This window comes from Carassius carassius, chromosome 21, assembly GCF_963082965.1.
Source record: "Carassius carassius chromosome 21, fCarCar2.1, whole genome shotgun sequence".
Taxonomy (NCBI): Eukaryota; Metazoa; Chordata; class Actinopteri; order Cypriniformes; family Cyprinidae; genus Carassius; species Carassius carassius.
The window spans coordinates 8059065-8084853 of record NC_081775.1 but is presented as its reverse complement, the minus strand read 5'-3'; the positions used below and the strand labels follow the sequence as shown (position 1 = coordinate 8084853).

The 25789-nt window shown below is 36.9% G+C and overlaps 1 protein-coding gene across 2 annotated transcripts in view; it reads left to right on the top strand.

The window, feature by feature from the left end:
* The first annotated feature begins 261 nt into the window (after positions 1 to 261).
* Positions 262 to 25789, top strand: part of LOC132097446 (fibroblast growth factor receptor 1-A-like) — a 39354-nt gene continuing 13826 nt past the window's right edge. The window contains exons 1-7 of one of the 2 annotated variants that reach the window (XM_059503161.1): positions 262 to 885; positions 11180 to 11350; positions 19584 to 19841; positions 19932 to 20015; positions 20455 to 20627; positions 23174 to 23297; positions 24999 to 25189. In XM_059503161.1, coding sequence (XP_059359144.1) covers positions 11251 to 11350; positions 19584 to 19841; positions 19932 to 20015; positions 20455 to 20627; positions 23174 to 23297; positions 24999 to 25189 — 930 coding nt within the window. In that variant the 5' untranslated portion in view covers positions 262 to 885; positions 11180 to 11250. The remainder of the gene's footprint in view (positions 886 to 11179; positions 11351 to 19583; positions 19842 to 19931; positions 20016 to 20454; positions 20628 to 23173; positions 23298 to 24998; positions 25190 to 25789) is intronic. The other variant, XM_059503162.1, reaches the window with a different exon arrangement.

Below are 25789 nucleotides of genomic sequence, written 5' to 3'. Positions count from 1 at the left end.
TAAATATATTAAACCTTTATTTGTGATTAGTAATATGCATTGCTAAGGACTTAATTTGGACATGTTTAAAGATGGATTTCTCAGTATTTTGATTTTTTAGCACCCTCAGATTCCAGATTTTCAAATAATATAATATAATATAATATAATATAATATAATATAATATAATATAATATAATATAGGATTTTTTTTTTAGGATTTTTAAGAGGGGTTTGGCGTGAGAGAAACTACAATCCCAGGATGCACTGGGTGAGCTGTTTGGTAGTCCTGAGGTGTTCAGTGATGGAGGGGGAGTCAGGTCTTCCATCCATGAGTGCCGAGTCTCGCTGTATCCTCTGAAGTGCTGGGGCAGGCCGACGACACGGACTATCTTCAAACCAGTTGAAAGATACAAATGTAAACTTGGTTTCCGACGGCTATAACAATCTATACAGAGGACTGAGAGTCGCATTTGAACGTTTTGGTTAGTTTTGACTTTGAGAGGACTGTCGACCGAAGTGGAGATTGCGGTAAAAGTTTTTTCTCCCTCTAACGTACCTTCTTTTCCCACGAGTGCAAACAAACACCGCACGGGTGGGATCTTCAGATGAAAAACAGACGAACTCGGTCGGACATTGCTTTGTTGGGTCTGTAAGTGAGTGTTACTTTACGAAATCATCTTGACGCGATCTTGGGGACGAGCACGCGTCTCTGTAGAGTATTTCCACTCACTTCAAAGAGAAACTGAGTAACAGCCGAGTGATTTATTGAAAACCCATAAAGCTACGACTCAGGAAGGAATGTGGAGATGCGTCCAGTGAATATTTGGGAGCCTGTATTTTGTGAACCTCTTAATCTGATCTGGGATTGACTCTTTTCAGAGTATTTGTTCCCGAAAGGAAAAGGTGAGTAACGCCTGTAAACGGACTCTAGCACGTTCGTCTGTAGTAAAATAGCTACAAGTGCTTTGCGGTTTTATGGAATTTGAATATAGTAGGCCTAGTGTTTTTATAAAAACGCTTGTAAGTTACACCTTTTTTTTTTGGGAAGAGTTAGATGACAGTTGAATTACGTTTCCAGAAACGTGTAAAGCCAAGCCTACCATTTACAGGATATTTCATTTTCTTTTCTTGTGTGCAGAATTTTTTTTAAGCCCTCCAGCAGACTACTGTACAACAACAAAAAACTATTTCTCAGCAATTTGAGCAAGAGTAGCATAAGACATTATATCTCTCCTGTAGATACAGGTAAATAAAACCTTTAATGTTTCACTTAATGGCTTCTGCGGATAACGTGTTTTGGTTTGTTCAGCTACAGTTTTGAGCGATTGATTTTTTTAATAGTCAGAATTGGAACCTGATTTTGAGTAGAAATTGCCCCTGCACTTTTTTTGTGTGTGTATTGTTATTTAGTTTATTTTTAATTATTGTTATTGTGTACATGCAATATTGGCCCTCCATCTTGAGGTTTTGCAGATTCCCTTTGCCAAAATAAATGCCTGAAGTTATCTTGATGTGAAAGGCAGGTTTGTTCTTGCAGTTGTTTATCTTCCCACAGTAAAGGACAAACAACACAACTATACTAAAGCATGAGTTTGGATGGCACGGTGGCAGAAGGGTTATTCATAAAAATCGTAAAAAGACGTGAGACGCATTAAATCCTGGAAGCGTTTGAGTATTTTCAATGACAGAAATAGACTCTTCAGCTGAAAGACACATTTATGTCCTTATTTGGGCAGCTAAAAAAATTTACCTTTTACAGAAATCAATATATATTTATTATATTGTATTGTATTGTGTGTGTGTGTGTGTGTGTGTGTATATATATATATATATATATATATATATATATATATATATATATATATATATATAAAATATATATTAGGGCTGTCAGTCGATTAAAATGTTTAATCTAATTAATTACAGGGTGCTGCGATTAATTAATCTTATTAATCACAAACTAAATATAGTTGTGAAAATTCACCCAAAAGATCATTTAAAGCTATTATTGTTTTAAATGTTTAGACTACAATGGCCTAACATAAAGTATTGACACGCTCACGGTGTTTTCCTAATCTTATCACAGATAAAGTGAATTAAATGCAATATTTGTAAAATATACAGAAACATTTTTATGAGCTACAGAAACATTTTAAGAAAACGTTTAAAGACGTAATAAACGTTTAAGAAAAATGTTCGACGTATAAACATATACACTACTAAAAACCAATAAATTGGGGCTATATGTAATTTTATCATTGTTTTTTATAAAAATGACTGTGTGACTACACTAAAAAAGCTTTTACTGTTATAAAAACGCAGATATGTGAGCATTATTGGAATTGAATTGTTAGAATAAACACGCAAAACACTTCGTGCTTGTCATCACAAAATCTAACCAATGAGAATAAAGTGTGTCGTCATGACCTAGGTGGCTGGTCTTGCTTTGATCTTGCGGTACTTTGATGGCACGTGTGATTGTAAGGCTGCCTGCAGCTCTGATCAAAATCGGACAAATGTTGTAACCAGAATGCATTGCTTTGTGGTCAGACGACAGCCGATCTTTGCGGCGCTGCATGAAGTCGCTATTTGTTCACACGGTTCATTCAAAACACGGATTCATTCAAAAACTAAACACTGCTGTGTTTCTCTGAGATGCACAACAGTTCTGCTGTGGCTTTATAGGTAATATTTTTGTTGGCAAAATTGAACAAAACGCACAATATTGTGTTTTGCACAATATTACTTATTTACTGAACTGTTGTATGAAATCGCATGTGCACTGGTGTTCTTCGTGACAAAAACAGCACTCCTGTGATATTGCTCTCATTGCTGGTGTGATATCGCTTATCATATGATATAAATATGAAACAAAAACTCATACAGGGACGTTTTTTGCATCAATATTTAGATTTTTAGGGCATGAATGCATTTGTAGATTTGTTGTCCTGCATCATATCTGTAAACAGTCAACTATATTAAATTTCTGTTGGTGCACAGGTCTGGGGCGGGGCTAGTGCGTTAACTGCATTCAAATATTTGAATCACATTATTTTTCATAATTAACGCGTTAAACTGACAGCCCTAATATATATCTGTGTAAGCACAACAATATTCAAGAATGTTAAGTGATGCATGTGCACACATATATACATACATATGCATATTTATCATTTAACATTCTTGAATGTTGTTGTGCTTCAGATCGTACGTTCTGTCACTTGGTACGTGGCAGAGTAAAGCCTCTGTTATACTTTCTGAGTCTGCTATGGACCGCTAGGTAGGTGCAGGTGGCAAGGAAGTCGACCGGAAGTTGAAGTCGGCCGCGTGCCGCCATCTTGTAGCAGAACTTCACTTGCGTTAACATTCCCATTGACTCCCATTCATTTTGGCATCACTTTGACAGCGAATAACTTTACATCTGAGGCGTTTAAAGAATCCATTTGTCCATTATTTATTTCTAAAGATACACAACAATGTATAAAGGGCTCCATTACCTTCTATGTTACATTATGGCCCCGTAGAAACAGTTTTTGTTAAAATAGGCTAACGATTGCGTCATAATTACTTGACTCTCTGTCGCACAGTAGAGAAATTACCGTACAGACAGGAGGAGAAGCTAGCAGGCAATTAACTTAATATGGCGTACTGGCGTTACATTTTAAAATACTATACAAAATAATTAATCAGAATACTTACTCCTGCTCACTCACGCCAAAGAACTCCCCGCTCAAGCTCGCTGTCTCTGCAAGATTAACGATGGCAGTTTGCACGCACAGCCACTAGAAGATTTACATCTGTCAGACAGGTTGCTGACGTCATCAAGCTTAGTTTGAGTCTGCGCATCAGAAACGGAAGTGCTAAAAAACGCTAAAAATGGGCTTCATTTGTCTTAATTGAGTTCCAATGGGGTCGCTGTGTCCATTTCTTTTACTGTCTATGGGTAGGTGTGATGTAAAAATCGTTATTGGAGAGTGTGCGCAGAGGCTCCGAGCAGACGACTGTGTGCCTCCCATTTTTTGTGACCGCGTGGGCTTCAAAAGCACCATTGCATATACGCAGGCTGTCTGAAGAAGCCCGTTGCTACACGAAACCTGTACAATCCGTCAATAAAGCAATATAAATAATAAATAATTCTGGGAAATTGTTTGTTTACATGTCTGTTTCGGAGCAGACAATCAGCGTACGCTTTCAGTAGTATAAATACAAGTTGTCCCGTGTGTACATCCGGATTGCGCATGCGGAAAGTATAACAGGCTTAATTCTGTACCCGCCTCACAGTGTCACCCTCTCTTCATTCTTGGACTGTGTAATAAAGTCTAGAACTTTCTGATCATTGCAATACTCTTTATATATACTACAGTTACAGACTTTTCTTTCAGTTCAGTTTCAGTTCTGCTCTTAAGTGACCATTGTCATTTCAAAGAACATTCACAGATAGTCTCTAACTCATCACCAGTGTGAAGAACTTTGTGCGGTTTGTGAATGGCGACATGCTGGCTGGCAACTGCATGTGCAGACTTGACCAATACTTGTTGCAAGACAGTGCAGAAATGTGAGCAAGTCAATTAGATATGAACATCTTTAGGCAGTTTGTTCAAGAACGTTTGCTGAAAATGTTTCCTAATGAAGACCCATATTGTAGCTTGAGGAGAGTTACCCTTTTGTTTAGATGTATTTCTGTGATTTCAATCGAATCTTAAAACTAATTTTCACAGAACATAAAGCTCATGGTAGATGATGTTTCTGAATCATAGCTGGTTCCTTTATTCATGAAGCTGTTTTAGTGATTTCCTTTGAAAGTTTTTTGTTAGTTCTAGTCAGCCACTGAAATACTGAAGAACTGTAACTGACCTTGTGAAAATGTAGTTGTTTAAGTCCATAATTAGTTACATCAATTACTTAAATTAGAGGGGAAATCATTATGGCTGCTCGTCCCTTAGGATCTGACCAGTGATTTTACTGTTAGCCGCTCCAGACAGGTCATCAGTTCGTCTGGTTTGCAGTGAAGTTAGAGTATATTGATTTAAGATTCAAGATTTTATTTGTCACATACAACAAGCAGTGAAATGTAGGTAAAAAATAAAAAAAAAACACCGTGGAGCAACCAGGATGGCGTCTGTACGTGGTGGCACCATCTTAGTATTATTGCAAAGCATCAGTGGTATTTCCATAGAGGGATATGGCATTGACAGTTTGAGTTTCATTGATTAAAGTCAGCAAGCTTGTTTCTGTGTGTTTGAGTCACAGCACAGTGATTTGTGTAAGAGTTTGTGTGTTGCATATGGTCACAAACACCCATTTTGGTTTGTTGTGGTGATCTTGTAGTTGCCACTTTATAGTGAAATGCTCTGTTGTTTGAAAATGAAATGAAGCCAATGGATGAAGGAGAAAAGACGTGCTGTGTTGTGGGTGTTTTTCCGGTGGAAGTTTGTGTTGAGGGTTTGGAGAGAAGAGGAATTCTCTGCCCTCTAATTTACTGGGCTGGCAGGGCTGGGTTGGCACAGTAAACTATCGCCCCGCACTTTTAAAAAGAAAGTTACTATTACACAACTTTCTGAGACCTTAATCATGAAACTTTAGGTGGAGTCTCTCACAATGGAGAAATTCTGTTTACATCAAAATATCTGCAACAAAACTAAATGTCCTTAGCTGTCTGAAATCAGATATTTGGGGTATGAAAGGTTAGGGTACAAAATGACACTAGATAAGGGCTGCCCTCGACTAAGGATTTTTCTGGTCGACTAGTAGTCATTCATTTTAAGCATTAGTCGACTAATCGCATGCTTATTAATAAACCATTTAAATCATAATAATGAACTTTTAATTGGCTGCATAGCCTAATAAGCACTCAAGCACACGCATAAAACTTGCCACAGTGCACATCAGAATTAGCCTAATGATTATGAATGTGTCAGGGAAAATCAGTAAGGAGACTGCAATAACATTTTAATAATTTTGATAAGCTTGTGTTTTTTTTGTTTTCGGTTTAACAAATGAAGTCGGCGACACTGACTCGTCTTCTCCACAGTAGTGGATGCGCCTGCATGCATGTTTTATATGGATTACATAATCTAAGAATATCTGTCTTCCATTTAAAATGGTTTATTTTAAATGAGGGCTAAGAAAAAAAAATTTTGTTAGTAAAGGTGCTTCTGTGATAATTAGTAAATTTCCAGCACGTGCTTTCAGACAGAGTGGCATTTACTACGAAGAGCCGTAGTTCTGACAAGCTACAAATAATCACGTTCAAAAATGTGGGCAGTTCATTGCCGATTATGAACCGATTTTGTGTAGCTTGTAGATGAACAGAGACCAAGACCGCAGAAAGCGCATCCTAGTTGCTTCCATTATTTTACAAAAGTGCCATGTTTGTTTGTTCGCATGAGTGCGCACAAATAAATTAATAGTCTTTACAGATTTGAAAGATATTACTCTTATCTGTATGACCAAAAATGTGTATTATAGGCGCAAATGAGCACTCTTGTGCCTCCATCTGTCCTGCAGTGAGCACTAATGTTCAGCTTCCATATCCACACTGACACTTGAACAGCGCACATTTCTCTTGTTTATTATCATTAGATTGAGCAGCCATGAAAAGTTGCTAATACTTAGATATTCCAGATGATAAGCCGTAGTTGTGGTGGATGAATGATAGGCGAGTGTTTGGATGTTCTCCCCGATGTACTATGTTACAGTATTAATAGACCAGCCGTTAACGATCTGTCCGTCACAGACTGTGTGACTTTAAAAAAAAAAAATCTCCACAACTAAATAATTTTGGCTGGCCAAGCCTCCTCTGGTCAACTAACGATTAGTCGACTGAAATAACATCACATTTCTGAAGCGTTAAACATAAACCACATGAGTCAACTCAAAAAATCTACTGACACGCGATTAGTGTTGTCACGGTACCAAAATTTCAGTATTCGGTAACAATACCAGTGAAAATCCATGGTTCTCTGTACCAGTTTCGGTACCAAAGCAAAACACAAAAACACACTTATTAAAAATGCCTTGCACTGTGTCGGCATATATGCAAATGTATTCTCTGCCAGCAGGAGGCGCTTTGTGGCACCCTGTGAGTTTAGAGTAGAATTAGAGATTTGGCAGAAAACTGATAAAGAAGCAGGAAAGAGCTATCAGCCTGGCCCTAATAGCCTCCCCATGGAGTGGCAGTCTCCTGGTTTAGTGGGCCGGCTTTTGCTCTGGCTCCCACCGTCGCTGGAATGAGTGAGGTCAGGCGTCCCGTCTCCGACACAAACCAATGCTGTTCTCTGGAATGTTCCGCTCCAGTAGTAGGCAGCGGTAATAAGCATGGCCGGCTGTACGCTCTCCTCATGTTCCCCTCCAATGATCAGAGAGAGAAGAAAAACACACTGGGGTTCATTAATTAGGGAACTAACTTCTCTTTCCACTTGACTTGGTCTATTTCTTTTTATACCGTGCACACTCTCTGTCGTTTGTCTGCGCCTCCTTTCCTTTTTCCCTCTCAAAGTGAACACTGTGGAAAGAATTTAAATATAATCAGCTGAATGTTCTGCTGTTTGTTTTACTTAGAAATAGTTCATGTAAACATGTTTTTTTTTTCCTTTTAAAAAATGTTTAAACATTTGCATCAGCATAATCTTAGCCACGTAATTTGATCATAAACTAATCCTTCTGCCTTGTGTTTTTTTTCTTTCCAGATGAATGAAATGGGTTAAAAGCTAAATCTAGTTTATGGTACATTAGTCTTTCAAGCCAAGTTACTGTAATTTGACCTGTTGAATCATTATAAGGCTAGATTAAAAGAAAGCAAGATGTTAAAGAGATTAAATGAGCACAGATTTTCCAAAATGTACCATTTTTATATTAAAAAATATAAATATATAAAATATAAAAATATAAGACAAAGAAAGAAATGTCACAGAATCAAACATGTTTAGAGCCTGTGCATTAGCTGTTCAATAACTCCAAAAAGAATTACCATGCTTTTTTCCTTTTTTTTTTATTTTTTTTTTTTTGGTAATCAGCAAACTGAGATTTTGTTAACATGTTTGTATGTAATGTATGTGTTCTGATTTTGTCATATTTAGTTATTGTTATACAGATTCATATTTAGGGCTGGGTAATATTTTTTTTTTTTGATAAATTCCTATTCCAATTCTGCTTTTCGATTCCCAGTTACAATTCCAGTGTGATTTAAAAAAATAAAGTCAAACATTTAGATATCAAACATATCTATTCTGTGTCTCTTTTTGCTAAACATTTAGTTGAGTTTAGTTGTTTAGCTGAATACCTTGAACAAAAACTGGACTTGTTTGAGAGCTGCTTTTGTGCAAAATATATTTTTTTAAATGAAGATTGTGGTTTTCTCAAGATTCTGAAGGGAAAAAAAACACATTAGACTACTAAACAAAATCACATGTAATTTATGAATTAATGATTCAATGACTCAATCACTCAAGATTTATTTGTTTCATTACTAGATGAATCAGCGTTTTTGAAGTAACTAATCTCTTGAATGATTCAAAGACAGATTTTAACAGCCTCTTTTTGCCACCTACTGCCATAACAATGAAATCGATAAATCTTTTTGAAGTGTCAAAAGGTGATTTACTCTATTTTAATCGCTGCCGTACACATTTAGTTTATATCTGAAATATAAACTATTATCCAGGTACTTCTGTGATTATTTGAATGTTTGTAACAGATAATAAGAAATAATGATACATAGTGTTTCATTCATATACATGACAGATGCTCTCTTTAAGTCGGTGTCAGCACAAACGCAGATTTGAATGATCATTATGAACTAATAGTGATCACAGTGTTGTGATCACACATGTCAAAGGTTGAGGAATGTTTGATCACAACACCATGATCGCTCTTGGTTCGTCCCAGCAGTGTACAATCAGTGTGAAACCTCTCTTGAAACATGTTTAGCTTATCACAAATATGAGCTTTTTTCGGCTTCTGATCACAGGTGTAACAAAACTTTGGAGTGCTTAGATTAGCGAGCAAGGTTTTTTTGGTGTATATTTCTGGCTTGGGGATGATTATTGGCATGTCGTAGGTGTCTCTTGCAGTGTTTGGCAGGCAATTGGAGTTGGCACAAGCTTCGAGTCCGTCTCCCCTGTCTGACCATTCGCTCGTCTCTCCATTCTTCTGGTTTGTACCAGCTGCAGACATGACTTGGAAAATGAAACCAACACAAACTCTGGGAAAAATTTTATGTGTATCAAGTCTCAATTCTTGGTGTTTGTCCAGATTTCTCGTTCTTATTAGAACAGCTGTGAATGCGATAGACATCTCATTGCATTGTTCTGTAAAATATTCATCTCAAGGGCATTATGCACCACTGTTTTTACAGGGGCAGTAGAACTAGAAATGATTGCCTAATACGGTGTAAGATATGTTATTGTAGGTTTGATTTAGTGTGCAAAGTGATCTAGTTTCTAAATCTTATATATGCCTACATATTCTACTGTTTGGAGTCTGTACGTTTCTTTAAAGAAATTAATACTTTCAGCAAGAATAGATGCATTAAATTAACAAAAAGGGCTTTACATTGTTACAACAATTATATTTAAAATAAATTCACTTCTTTTATACTTTATTTATCCATGAATCTTGGAAAAATGTATCAAGATTTGCACCAAAATATGAAGCAGCACAACTGTTTGCATCATTGTTAATAATCAGAAATGTTTCTTGAGCAGCAAATCAGTATATTAGAATGATTTCTGAATGATCATGTGACACTGAAGACTGGAGTAATGAAAAACTGTTTAAAAACAGTTCTTTGTGGATTAAATAAATATAATGTATATCAAACCCTAAATAATTGTCCAGTTGTTATTTTTAAAATCTACTTGGCTTTAAAACGTGACAGGGCATGTGTCCAGCTTGAACGGGCATGACATTTATTATCTGGCTAGATAATTGAAAACCATTCATGACAACCCCCAATTCTCCAGGATATTTTCTCAGCTTTTTTTCCCCCTGTGTTAATGTTAAATAGGTTCACACAGTCAATTGTGTTTTAGTTTATTATTATTATTATTATTATTATTATTAATTTGTAAATTTATTAAGTCTAGCTTCATATTAGCTTTAACCACTTAAAGATTTATTTCAAGTTATTTACATTTTGGGAGGACAAAATCCCAATTACAAGCAAAGATACTCAAATTACTACAGCTGAACATTCTGAAAGAAAAGCATCTGGCGAATTGTGAAGCAATGCTCTTTTCTGACCGATCGGCTTGTAATGGAGTATGTGATGAAATGTGTAAATGATGAGTTCCGATAGCTAGTCGGACAAATGGCGTGTCGGGGTCATGCTGGGGTCTAAACCGGCACAGGGTTGACGGATATCTGTGAAGGGTTGGAGGAGTGTGGTTGTGTTTCTGTGTATTTTACTGCGTGTGTTAGTAAGAGCAAACAGATGGAGTGACCCTGGCACAGAATAGCACTATGGAAAACTTTCTACTATAAAAGTATGTACGTCAAGCTTTATGCAATCTGCAGTCTTTGTTAGCTTTGCCTTACTACATTGATATACTAATTATGAAAAAAGTGCCATGTTAACTTGTTGTTTAAAGACTCTGAATGTTCTATCCTGTAATAGTGGAAAAGCCTGATGTGAAAATCCTTGAGTTCTTAAAGAGCGTGCTGTTCCACTAATGACCTTATACAGCAAAGTTATGTTTTTGTCGGCCTCGTGGCTACATCTTAAATGGATGGATAGTTTTATCAGGCTGTTTATATATATCATTGATCTTTGCAACTTATGCATCATATTAGCTTTACAGGAATTTTTCTGTCTGTGATGCTTTTCTATTCTCAACTTTACAATAAAAATTGTAAGATTTATATTGTTAGTAAATTTCCTTAGTGTGAATTTGTACAATTCCTCAGTGCAGATAATTAGAAAATTTGTTAGTATGCTTTATTATTCTGAGCAGAATGCTTGCTTAGTAATGGTCGTGTGAGTGTAGGAAAATATTAACCAATAACATCACTGCCTTTGTTTAACAATCCAGTCAAATCCAGATGGTTGCATTCAAGTCCCGTCCAATGTTATTTCCAACTAAATATACTGTTTCACTGAAATGTCACATTATGAAAGATTCATGTTGTCTTTAATCATTAGTTGTAAATATTTTTAATTGTTTTGCTTTCTGCTTTTCTCTCTCCATCTTACACCCAGTTCTGATGTCCTAGCTGTTTTTATGGAGAGCTGGGCTGGATGCAGAGTTCAGATGTAGATAATCCTTGTTGATGAAGATGATGATGATGATGAAGACCATGTTGCTGGTGATCGCCGTACTTCTAACTCAGGCTCTTCAGTCCCAGGGCAGACCGGCCACCCAAGATGAGAGTAAGTCTTGTTTGAAGTACTCTTGTTGTATTGTGTCTCAGTTCAAGTTGAGTTATTAATAAGCCATGTCTCAGACACTTTGCAATTAAGCCACCTGAAATAGTTTTTAAATTGGTCATATCCTACACGTTCATGGCAGTTTTTTTTCTATTTTTCCCACTTTAATCCAATTGATGTTGTTTAAAGGAGCATTGCGTAGGTTCTGAAATTTCTAACCGTTACTGACACCAGTGGCCGTTAGAGGAACTGCAGTCAGTCTCATGCTCGTTCTCAGTGCGCACGCTATTTTTTTTTTTTTTTTTTACTTACGAGGAGTGTCCGTGGGTGTCTGAATTGTGCTGGAGGCTGGTCGCTTTTCGCACCAGTTCGGGCCCGACTCCTCCACACACAATTGAGCCTACAGGCTGATAGAGGCAACCGTGGTGGACAGTCGAGGTGTCACCCTTTTTTTTACATCATGGTTGGCTCATACATGTACAAATGAAAACTCTATCTTAAAGATTTTTTTTAAGTAAAAACCTCCACATAGCTCCTTTAAGGTTTCTTTCACCAAAAACAAGTGTGATTGTTTTCCACCCTCTGTCTGAGCCTAAATGAATCAGACTGTATACTTCAACATTATCATTAGGATTTCTTCATATAAATGTACATCAGTAAGGTTTCACAGTGACCTAATGTTAAGCTTATATGCAGGTATCTGTCTGCATAATACATCAAACACTTTTCTTCTTCTTAATATTCACTATAAAACGTGATTTAACCAAATCCAAGTTCATTTTTAATTTTAAAGAGATTCAACTCAGGTGTTTAAAACAGTTCAAGATGAAATAATCCGCATGTTTGATTATACTTAAAAAAAAATGTTCTTATACTTAAGAGCAAGTAAAATGCTGTCCCTATTAAAATGAGTTTGTTGAAATTGCACAATACAATTGTATAGCTAGGCCTATGTTGTATGACTAAATGCACATTCTGAAACCATTTTCATATCTCTAATATGCTGTGCATAAGTGGTGTGCCAAAGGGAAAACACATTCTACACTGAGCTGTGGAAGTTTACACTTGGATACCATTCGTTCTCCATTTCCACCTCATATCCAAAATAGTCATTTAAAACCCTAAGGACTTTCATGCATTTAGTCATAGATAGAGAGTGAAAAAGGGAAACGCGCTAAAAAAAAAAAAACACCAGCTGAAATAAAACCCTGAAAAATGTGTCCTTTGGCAACATTCCAGCTGAGCGAGTACCTGTGGCTCTCACAGACCCAAACGTGCTTCCGTGGCCTCATCATCTTCTTCTGGATTTCGGAAACACAGTGTTCCCAGGAGACTTCTAAATGCCTTACATTACAGTTACCACCATTATAAAGCAAGCGGTCACTTCTGCTCTGGCTGTCTGTGGAGGCTTTAAATAAACACACTAGGTTTGAATTTACCCCAGAGCTGGAGGTGTGAAATAGCTTCCATCTGTACCCTCCGGCTATGCAAAAATACCTCACTTTTCACTTCCCCCGCTATCTCTCTCTCTCCTTCCCCATTGTCTCACCATCCTTCTTTTGTAATGAAAAGGTATTTGTTGTCAAGGGTTCACTACCGGAGACGCTATAAATTACTGCTTTTAAAAGAAGACACAGAAAGTACTCCGCCCTGTGGCGCTATTCCACAGTGGAGATCGTGTTTCTGGGAAAATGAAGCATGTTTTCTTGTGGTTGTGAGACCTATGGGTAGAGAGCATAGACCTATGGGTAGTAATCTTCATGAAAACATGAATTGCATGAGAAATCTGGTAAATATTACCGAGAATCCAGATTTATACCTGTAGACTGATTGTGGGTTTGACAAAGTGGGGGCTCGTCCGGGATATAAGATAATTTTGTTGATTTCTGACTATTTTGATAATACATTTCAGTTTCTGACTATTTGTTTGAATACTTCCCTAACATATTTTGTTGTGACTATAATGTAAGGAGGAAAACCCAACCCAACCAAAATCTGATGGATTGACTTTTACCCACTTAATGCTTGACAGCCAAATGGCTAGGCATGCTGATACACTCTACGCGTTTCCTCTACTCCTCCTCTCCCTTCTTCCTCCTGTCAGGACAGAGAGCATTTTTCCCTCTCTCCCCTCAGGCCTCCTGTGGTGTAAATTATAGTTTCAGCTGTTGATGGGTGGCTGACACTCCAGCATTTGGTTACTTTTTTTTTTTCCCTGGGTGGGAATACAACCTGCACAAACAACATGATTTCCTTAAGTAGTGTTTCAAATTTTCTAATTTGTGGTTTGGATCAGAAAAATTTCAAAGGCCCAAAATGCATTTAATTCAAAGTTGAAATAAAAATCGAAATCTAATATAAATGTGTCATTCAAAAATGTTCCTTTTGTACAAATAAACATGTTACACCTTTATAACTTCATATATGGTTAATGCTGATAAAATGTGGTTTTAATTTAGTTTTGATTATATACTAATATAGTAGTATAATTTTATATATATATATATATAATATATATATATATATATTAGTAATAATATTTTGAATTATATATTTTTTAAATATATTTCTTATACTTATACTTTTTTATTTTTAAGTTATTCACTGGAGCAACGTTTCTAATTTACATTTTTAAAATGTAAGCTTTTTATCTAATATATATATTTCAACTTTGTTTCAATTTCTTTAAAAAGTATTTTTAATAGTTTAACAATAGCAACACTATTCTTTTAACTTCCAAAGAGCCATGCGCACACTACAGTACTCAAGCTGATTGTCTTTGTTTTGGTAGGTGAGTAGTCTGTGGCAATATAACATGCTCCAACTAGTCATTGTTGCTATGGCAGATTTCAAACCAGTTTCATACTTTAAACCTGTTTCAATGAACCAGTAAATCAGTATATTGAAAATCATTCAATTAGTTGTCACTCAATAGTTTCCCCATCATACATAATACATTGCTTCAATGATATAGAAAAGTATTGTTAATATGTGTGTTTCTATCATTCTGATTCCTGTTGTTCATGGTTAATTTCCACTGATGCATTTTAATGACTCTTTTCTTATTCTTGCCACATCATTTTTGCTCTCTGTATAACAATCTGACTCTCTAGAAGGAGATGAATAAATACTTTTTGGGAAACAATGGGTGTGATTCAGCAGCGTATGCTGATCTCATTCCGCCCCTCCTGCAGACCATGTGCGTGTGTACATGGCCACATTTGTGTGTAGCCAAGCGGTGATTATGTTTGTACAACCATGGCCATTGTGAACAAATGCCATTAGCATCCAAGTCCTGATGTGGGCTTTAATTGACGCAGGCTAGCATAAGACAAGTTAGGTTAATGTTAGAGGAGGTGTGCGTGTTTCTTTTGGTGTCACACTTAGCCAACACATTCACTAACCAGTGATTTCTAATCAGAATAATAAGATTTGGTCACAAAATAAACTTAACAGTCACATTCCAGTTTCTTTGCATTCAATTCTCATGATTTTCCTGTGTTACTGAGACTAAACCTCTCGTTCTGCTTGTATGTTTTCCTCTTCTCTGTACTTGACCATCATTCTCTTTCATGAAAGGAAATCCCTATGGTCATTCTCTTTTTGCATTGCTTCCTCTCTTGTTTCCAGTCTCTCTCTGAAAGGCCCCTCTGCCCTTCATGCACGCCGACTAAGACTCACTCGCTCACCTCTTTTTGTCCATCGCCATAAAACTTCCTTTTCATGATTTACTGTAATTAACTTGATTTTCAGGGATGTCAATCATTGTTTTCCAAATGGCTTGAAGCAGGAAAGAAAAAACTGCAATGGCTATTCCAGCTGGGTTGCTTTCATGAAAATATGGACTTCAGTCCAAACTAATCTGGTCACAATATCTGTAAGGTCAACAGTTTTGAGTTTCCACACAACAGAGTGCACCTTTTCTTGAAGGTAGTTTAATTAGAATTAAATTTGCTATATGAATTGTAATAAAAACAGCATTGTTATAAGGTGACTGCTACACTACACTCAAGACTTACTGGTGGTTATTGCGGGGCCTTCTGCAGTGCGTGTCCAGTGTGCTCTTCTGCTAACGTTACACCACTGGGCAGACAGCACATTGCCTGTTACGTCGTTTGGGCCATCTTGTTGAGTGCAGTGGCACTGAGATCATCATATTTCACACACTTTAAGTTGCTTTTTAATTTCCAAAAGTAATCGGATTAGTCTAATGCATCGAATCGTTAAACCGAAAGCCTCGTACTGAATGGTTCAATACGAATACGTGTATCATTATACCCCTAATGTCTGTCCGTCTTTCTTTCTGTCTTTCTTTCAAGCCAGATTTTTGCTCCCAAGTGAAAGTTTTAGAAACAGACCATTAATTTTTCTTAACAAAATAAGTATCTAAATAGAAAAATGAATTTCTTAGTTTCTGCATGTTCTAATGAGTGATATTTTTTCAAATTAAGAAACAGGTTTGGGTTGCCTGATATTATTAATAATAATATCATCACTTTTTGTCGATCTTTTAAATGCGCATTTGATAGTAGCTTGAGTTAAGATGCAGAGGTACATTTTTGTTCATTATCAAAATCAGTAACATCTGTAAAAAATTGCAGCAACCTCAGTTTTATATGGTTAAATTTATTCTGACCAAGTTTTTATTTATTTATTTATTTATTTATTTTTATTGAGCACATTTAAATACATTTAAATCATGATAAACCGTTAAAACCACACATATAGCACCTCGATACCCATTCACAGGTAGCCTATTTGTATGAAATAACAGTCTAAAAACATTCAGTATAAATGCACACATGCTATAGCTTAATCAGAAATAAACATTGCAATTATATACCATTACTCCTTTAATAAATTTAGTGTGAAAATCCCACATTTCTGTCACAATACCATGGTGCAGTGAGTGTTACTAGAGTAAATCCGATAAATGATGGCGGTTTGTAGATTGAAAAGCCTTGACTGTCCCGTTTCTCCTGCTTGGCTTTAAACTAGTTTACATCACTGAGTCATTTGTGTTAATTGCTGAATTCAAGCGCTTCACACTGGATCTCACAGCACCGTTCAGTGCTCGCGTGACCAAGTAAACACATCTGCTCTAGTGAGCTTGCGTCGCCCGGCAGTTTGAACTCTGATCCGAGTGGATAAACGGTCCGTGTGACGCGATTCAAACGAGTCACGCTGTTTCGTTTCCGCTTTTGCTGCATAAACAGTGTATTGAACATTTATCGATCTTTTCATATTGTTTTATTGAGTAAAATTATATCGCGACAATTATTATTATCAAATTATTGCCCTGCCCTTTACATTCATATATGTGTGTGTGTGTGTGTGTGTGTGTGTGTATGTGTATATATATATACCCCAAATGCAGTAGTTGTGCCAGACTACATCTGTATTCTATAGCTTTCTCACCGGAGCATGTCTTCATTTTTGTTCATTCATGTTTTTGTTCATTCATGTTTTGTTCTTTGAACTGACTGATGGCTTGGTAACATGCCACTATTTCATATCCTGGAAGGAAGCATGTCGATTAATGACTATAAATCATGAAGCAGCTGTATAATTTTCTCCCTGTGTGATTATTGCAGAATACTCTTACTTGATACCTCACAGTAAACAACTTCTCTGGTGACTGGTGCAAAATTTTCGGCACCTGCTCTGCTCAATCGAAAATGCCAAAAGGAAATTACAATCTCATTGTCATGACCTTACAATCAGTCAGTATGTCTGTAATACGACTTTCTCATCAATTATAATGTGAAACATTTCTGGCTCACTGACACTGAGGTCAAGTGAGGATGTGCTGTTTTTAGTCTGTGAGTGTTTTTGAATGGACCCAGGTTAGTTGTTATAGGACAATTTTTTATGCCAGTATACAAATGTTTTCTCTAGTAGTTTTTTAATTGTGGTTTCAAACATATAGTTTAAAAACCCGCTTAAATTAGACAATTTTTTGTAAATTCTGTCCATCCACCAATAATTCTGTTCTGTATGTTGCTATGGGGGAAAAAGGTGAGCACAAAAAAAAATCACACTGGCATTCAGAAGAAAGAGGTAATTATATAATGAAGGTAGATTTTAACTGATCGACTAGGTATTATTTCATAAATTTCAGGTTGAGGATGAGTTTCCACATATGGGAATGGGAACACAACTGACAGTGGAAGGCAATGAGCCTTATACTGTAAGTCAATGAGTTGATTCATCCGTCTTTTAATACGCTGCTGGTCTTAGAGCTTTTTGTATGGATGCTGAGGCTTTTTAAGTGGAATCTGCAATCTCTGACTGAGTGTCAAAATTGTCAGTGGGTGGAGTCACACAGACCAAAACAGGACATTTTGACACAAAATACACATTTTAAAGCAGAATAACTGGCTGTAGCATTGTTTTTCAGAGAAACAAGTATGTGAACTTATGTGAACTCTGCAAACATATTACCGTGTTTTCCGGACTATAAGTCACACTTTTTTCATAGTTTGGCTGGTCAGGTGCGACCTATTTATTAAAATTATTTTGGCATGAACCAAGAGAAAACATTACCGTCTACAGCCGCGAGAGGGCGCTCTATGCTGCTCAGTGTTCCTGTAGCCTCTCCCTGAAAACAAAGAGCACCCTCTCGCGGCTGTAGACGGTAATGTTTCTCTTGGTTCTAAATAAATGCGACTTATAGTCCAGTGCGACTTGTATATGTTTTCTTCCTCATCATGACGTATTTTTGGACTGATGCGACTTATACTCAGGTGCGACTTATAGCCTGAAAAATACGGTACATATTTTTCTGCTTAAGTACAGTCAAAAATTACATACAGCAACTTTGAATCTTTACTTTCCTGAGCAGTAAGCGTGCAAATGCTCAATAGCTTTTCTGTAGTATAGAGTTCAAGGTTAATAAAAAATGACCTGCCAAACTTGAAAACAATCCAACCTTGAGAAGGCTTTACTTATTTAAAGTAAACTTATTTACTTGTTTTGTGGCTAAATAAGTCTATGCTAGCTCATCTTCTTTTCTCCTTCCTTCATTCTTTTCTGCAGTGTTTTGGTGGGGAAAGTTGATCCCTCCCTGGCCCCTGTTCCTGTCAAGATTAAGAGCCTGTTAGACACATGCGAAGCAGGAAATACCTTAACTAGACCCTACTGAGGTCACCATGGATACCAGCCCAAAAACCTGCTGCTACAGACCTCCCACTCGCTCGGCTCTATTAGCAAAGTCAATGGTAGTGATGGGCGAAGTTAACTAGAAAAATGTGGCAGGATTTCATAGAAGTTTGACCTTTTTTGAACGATCAAGTCCTGATGCATCTTTTACAGGAAACCAAGCATTCGTATCCTTTCAGCAAGTCAAATGCATTGTTATTGAAAGGAAATTAATCCAATTACCAATTGAATATGAAGCCGTCACCATTTGTTTTGTAAATACAAAAATCTCACCTTGGCTTATTACTGCTTACTGTAGAGTCAGAATGTGCTCGCCAGTCAATTCTTTTAAAGAGGACCCCCAACAGGGATAATTCTCCAGTGTACTACTCTAAGAAGCAGCCCCCATTAAAAGAGTATGGGTAGTTGCAGACGGGTGACATAATGTTGATGGGCAATGAATCAACATAATTCAATTTAGACTTCCCACCCCGCAATCTTCCCCCCCATCTCTACTGGTCGTCAGGAGCAACTGGTTGGCTCAGGTGGTGGTGTCTGAGGCAATGCCCCTAACCTTGCATCCCATAATCAAATTTCAGCTCTATCTCAGAATTGATCTGACAATTGGCCCTTGACTAATTCAAACTCGGATTTGATTTAGCAGTGACTGAGGTGGGATTTTGATAGATGCTTGTAGGTGTTGTCGCTCATCTAAAGGATGCCAAACACTTATACTCTTGGGCTTAATTACACCTTTCTTTTCAGGAAAGAAGTTAAGATAAATTCTGAGATCATCATGTGCCATAGGGATGTGCCATATCACACCATCCACGATAACACCAGTATACATTTTTACATAAAAATTAAATTTTTACAAAAAAGTGTCAATTGCACTATCAGTGATATAGCATCGCGATGATGTATTTACTAGGGATGCACCAAATGTTCGGCAGCCGAAATTATTTGGCCGAAAATAGCAATAAAATTATTTAAACATTTCTTTAAAAAATCGTGCACTAATTATGCCCCCAAATTCTATTAAACGTCCTTAATTAATTTGATTAAATCAAACTAATTTCTTACATCCTGTTCTTAGTGTTAGCCCTGGTCGAGCCGATGCTGTACACTTTGTATCCGGGGGACAAACTGGAGCTAAACTGTAAAGGTTTAGAGGAGCCACAGGAAGTTACCTGGACTAAGGACCACGTTCCCCTGGTTGATGGAGAGCACACTCGCCTGCGTAACCATCAGATGGAGATTGAAGCAGTAGAGCCGGCCGACTCTGGTCTGTATGCTTGCTTTGCTCAGGGACCCAACAGCAACCATACAGATTACTTTAGTGTCAACGTTACAGGTGAGAAATAATCTGAATAAGATATTACGGGTTGATTTTTGTGTTGTTTACAACAACAAAAATGTAACCTTAATTTTTTATCTCAATCAGATGGATTGGCTTCCACAGAAGATGATGAAGAAGATGAGTCTTCCTCAGAGGAGAACAAGCTATCGAGTGACCAGAAACTGCTTCGTGAGTCACCCTCCTCTCTTAGTCAAACTCTCTGTGCTCAAAATTCTGACTCAAAGATCTGCAAATGTCAATAACATTATCTGTTTCTTACGCAATTGTTAGGATTTTCTTTTAAAGTAGGAACTATAACAGGAAATAGTTCACATTTTTGTCTTATAAACCACAGGTGTCTTGTGTGGAATGTGCCTTTGTTCATTAGACTGAAAGTCTTTATTACTTTTGATGGATTACTCTTTGAGTCCCAAGGGCACTATCTAGCCAGTCAGGAGTGAAACCAGCAACCAACACCCAAATCTCACACACTTTGATCTGCCACTTTGGATTACCGTTCTAAAATAGTCATAGCCTTGGTATTGTTCACATTGTGTTTTTGAATCAGTGGTTTTCATTGACCAATTCAACTTTGTCTTATTTTATGTGCTTTCGGTCTGTTCCTCAGCAATGGCACCAGTCTGGGCTCAACCTGATAAGATGGAGAAGAAACTGCATGCGGTTCCCGCTAGCAAAACCGTCAAGTTCCGTTGCCAGGCCAATGGTAACCCTACACCAACGCTCAAGTGGCTGAAGAATGGCAAAGAGTTTAAGAAAGACCAGCGAATAGGAGGCTACAAGGTGAGGGAACTACACCACAGTCCATTAAAATCGTGAAACATCCAACATCTTGGTTATCTAACTTCAGGTATGCTAGCCAGCTGCTCTGGTTTGGGGATTAAAAGGGCACCTTGTCCTCAACAGATCTGTCTTCCAGACACCTCACTGTAGCATGACAGAGGCTGAATAGCCATGCCTGGAAGGCAGACACTGGAGTCCTGGGTTTCTGGTGGAGGCAGCCTACTCTTGCTTGGCTCTCCTCATTTTACTCAACTGTTTGTACTTATACAGATAAGAATAAACTCCAGGATAAACCAACTCTGTCCTTTTACTCATTTAACCATGTTGAATATCAACAGACCCAAAGTAACAAACCATTTAATTTAATTCCTTAGTAAATCATTAGTAGTAGTGCTTTGTTTGAGTTTCAACCTCAGTTCACTTGTTACACACTTGTTAAATTTGTAATTCGGACCACAGTAGTTCTAGTTATGCACAGTAATGTTTTCATTTAAAATGAATCAAAATTAGATTTTTTCTTTATGCATCTGTTGCCTATATAAAAACTATTTGGTAACACTTTAGAATAGGGAACCCTCATTCACTATTAATTAAGAGTTTTCCCTAAATAAACTCCTAATTTGCTGCCTTATAAATTTTAGGTATGGGGTAGAGTTTAAGGGATCTAAAATATGGTCATGCTGAATAAGGCATTAATATGTGCTCTACAAGTACTAATAAACAGTCAATAATAATAATAGCATGCTAGTAATATGCATGCTAATAAGCAGCTAGTTCATAGTGAGAATTGGTCATTAAAATAGTGTTACCTACAATTTATTATAATTACTTCTGCCAAGCTTTAAAAGGGAACAAAAGCTAAATATATCAAAGTTGTGTATAGAACTTAAATAGGTATTTTAGCAATTTTCATAATTTTCCCACCCACATATTAATCCAAAATCTTTTGAAGAGAGACAGTGACCGCATATGATTAACAGGTTTAATTTAGGATTGTATTCACATACAAATATTGATCAAAACACATATTTAGAGCACATCAAATATGGTCAGTCACAGCTCAAGAATAAACCTCATGTTTGACAGCCTTTAGGGCCCGTTCACACCGAGAACGATAACTATAATGATAACAGTTTTTGCATTCACAATAATGCACAATATCTGTCTGATTATTATAAGTTTGTGCTGCGCTTTAAATCCTCAAGTTCTTTAAAACAATATAAAGAAAATCTGTCTTGTCAATGCAGACCTGTAGCATCTGTGTTTCTCATCAAGGTGTTCTCCAGCTAGGAGACATTAGTCCTCTTCCGCTCCTTACTGCATACACACTTTACCATCTGGAGAGTGTTTGAGGCCACTGCAATGCATACACAATAACATGTCCATCGACATGGTTTATTCAAACATTTGAGTATAACCAAGCATTATGCTCTCTTTTTTATTTATTTATTTATTTTTCCTAACCGAGCCATGTCATAGGGATGAAGGTGCATTCATATGTTCAATTAAATGTGTCTTTTAGCTCCAGGAGTGTGAGGGGCTTCCGTTAAGGGGCCCTGCAGCTTTCCGTAGTAACCTCCCCCAGCACTCTTCTGAGTCTCTCGTGGTTTCTTTTGTTTAACAAGAGTCTGGCACAATTGTTCATTTACATTAAGTGATTGTGAAAAGGAAGTCAGGCAGACTGTGAGTGTAGCAGCTCACATCTGGGGTTCTGTAGGCCGAGAAGCCATAACCTCTTATTAATTTTGCCCAGCCTAAATCTCATTTAATCAAGAAGAGCTGTTACTGCAGAGAGCACTTGCTCTGCTTGCTGGATCTTTATAGGTTTAGTTCACCTGAAAATGGAAATCCTGTTGTCATTTACTCACCCTCATGTCATTTCAAACCTCATGAGATAGTGGTCAAGGATGAAAAAGGCAGTATAAAGTACCATAACATTACACTTCTGTGCTTCTGAAGCCACATTTAACTGTGTGAAATGGTCTAATAAGAATGTTAAGTACATATTCACAAATAACAAAATGTTGCAAATATCTGCTATAGTTAATATACACAAAACAAAAACAAATGTATTGTAAATATTTTAATAAAAATATACATTTATTGAAAACTCTGCTGGTTGTAATAGAGTTAAGTTTGGTGTTTTCTGGCAGTTCATAGAGTGTTTGGCTTGAGAAGAGGTCCGTATTAGTAGACATGGAGTGGCCTGTTTCCCAATCTCCACCAGGAAACACACTGTTCTCCATGGCTCTGATCCCGTGCCTGACTGATGTTAAACTGACCTGATAGGAACTTGCTGCCACCTCACTCTGTTAAACTTCCTCAGCCTTTCACTGAAGTGAACTTAAAAGACAATCAGGTCCTAATGCATCTAGCAGTTTTCTGCTTTTACATGTTGGGCTGCATTGTCTATAGAAGCCTATAATTGAAGAGTTTTACTTATGTGCCCACATTTGTTTTTTTCCAATAAAGTTCCAACGATATGTGATATCTTTAATTGCATTTAGGTCTACAGAATTTTTTTACATTTTTATTTTATTGCACAGGTTCGAGAGCACATGTGGACCATCATAATGGAGTCGGTGGTACCATCAGACAAAGGCAACTACACATGCCTGGTGGAAAACAAACACGGCAGCATCAATCACACCTACCAGCTGGACGTAGTCGGTTAGTCATGGTTCTTTTCTTGTCTGTCTTCAACATTTTGAAATGTAGTTTTAGTTAAGTCCAACTTTTTTAGTTGTTGGTCTCTGTATGTGAGTAAATTTGTGTTGGTCTCCCCTTCCCCACTAGCTCAGCTGCAATGATTTATTGCTAAACCTCTGATTAAATCGATTCACTTTTTTTAGCAAAGCACAAGAGATGGCAAATGCTCCACAAGGGAGGGTCGCAGAACCACTGCAATGTTTACTCGAGTCAGTCAGATGCAAATGGGTGTTGTTCACCATGCAGCTAATGCTCTGACGCAGCACCACTAATGGTTACCATTACTTCTCTGAAATGAACCGAAGTAACGGGTGGCTTTACACTTTGCGTGCGAGTATCTGTGTGCTCGTCAAGTACAGACACGTGGACTCCATTGATGGTGCGTGTTAAATGATCCGTTGCAAATACAAAGTGTTTACTTGATGCCGTGGATGAGTTAGAGACGCGGTTAGTGGCTCAAGATGTGATCAGAGTATTTGGAATAAAGGAATTTAAACACTGATTGGCTGGACTTGATTGATGCCTTCATTAAATAGCAAATAAATCAGTGCTACACTCATCTTGACGGAGCCCACTGTGACATCATTTGCACCAAACACACACAGTAGTGAGAAGACACTGTATGAATTTGGCACACAGAAGACATTCACACATTTGTGCCATCAAGTCCTCCTGGGAAGGTCCTACTTATTAGTTTAAAGGGTTGAAATTATGATGTAATGTCATGTGCATGATTTTGATTTTGAAAAGAAATGGACTTATTGGGCAAGTACATTTTTCATATTTTTCCCCTCATGAAGTATTATTATTTTTTCATAGTACCACAAAATGAAGAGCAAAAGAATGCATGTAAGGGGTGTAGTTAATGCTTATTGTATTATTATTGTGCAGCCACAGAGATTGAGTAATGTATTTTTAATTAAAAATTATAGAGATTATACAGATTTGCATGGTACCAACTACAACAAAGATGCCCAAACCAAGACCTGTGGTCAGTAGTTGGCCCATGGATGTCTTTTGATTTGGCCTACCATGCTATCACAAAAAATGTACTGTTGAAGCTTATCTTTATTTCTAATTTCATATTTGTTTTAACATATTTTTAGTGTTATTTAAATGTAGGAGAAAATAAAATAAATACAATTTAACATAATATAGTCAAGAGCAAATTGTTAAAAAAAAAATTAATGTTGCTTAATTAAAAAATAAAGGGTTTGTAAAGGCTTAAACATTGTCATATTAAAATTTTAATTTGTACTAAGGGAAAACTTATATTTGAGTTGACCAATTTTAAGGCACCATGAACATTTAAAGTTAAATCAACTATTTATTTTTTTAAAGCAGTGTTGTAAAATTTTGGACACCTTTGGACTGTGACTTTTTGTCACAAGGCCTGAGAAATGGGCTGTGGCTTAAAATAACATTTCCCCCAAATTACAGCAATTATAATAAACGTTTAGCCTGCATGGTAAAGCGGCTGCTTCCTGCAGGATTTATGACATTAGTGTTTATTAAACATCTGTTATATATCCTGTTTGCTGTAATGTAGATTCCAGTTTTGATTTCTTTAAGAGGATAAAATGATTCAAAATCTGTTTTTATGTTAATGGGGTCATTTCTACAACACTAACTGTGTGCAGTGTGTTTGTGTGTTTTATTCAGAGCGTTCACCGCACAGGCCGATTCTTCAGGCGGGGCTGCCTGCTAACCGGACAGTGGTGGTGGGGAGTGACGTGGAGTTTGAGTGTAAAGTCTTCAGCGATCCTCAGCCACACATCCAGTGGCTGAAACACATTGAGGTTAATGCCAGTAGATTCGGCCCTGACGGACTGCCATTTGTTCGGATCTTAAAGGTAAAATCCATTTAACCAGTCAACCTAAATTTTTGATTAAAGTGCTTCCGTTTAATTCTTACCTTGCCATTAATGGAATTTCCCAACGTTTATGAGATGGCGCTACCGTACCATTGACCGAATATTCCAGCTTTCCATGTTTTCACTGTTATACAGTAAGAGGTGCTATTGCACATCTTGTTAAAGAGCACAGAATCTCTGGATCAAAACACAAGCAAAGATGATGTGTGTGTGTGTATATGTGTGTGTGTATATACATACATATATATACATATATATATATATATATATATATATATACATACATATATACATACATACATACATACATACATACATACATACATATATATATACACACACACACACACACACACACACACACACACACACACACACACACATATATATATATATTAGGCATATTACTCAAAACTGCCCAGTGCTACCAAATGAAATGATGATCCGGGAAGTGGCTGGCAAATTATTATTATTATTATTTTTTTTATAAATGTTAATTAATTACATAGTAACACCTCAAGAGTTTACCATATTTCATCTGCAATTATTATTTCAATTCACCCTTCATCAGTGTTATTG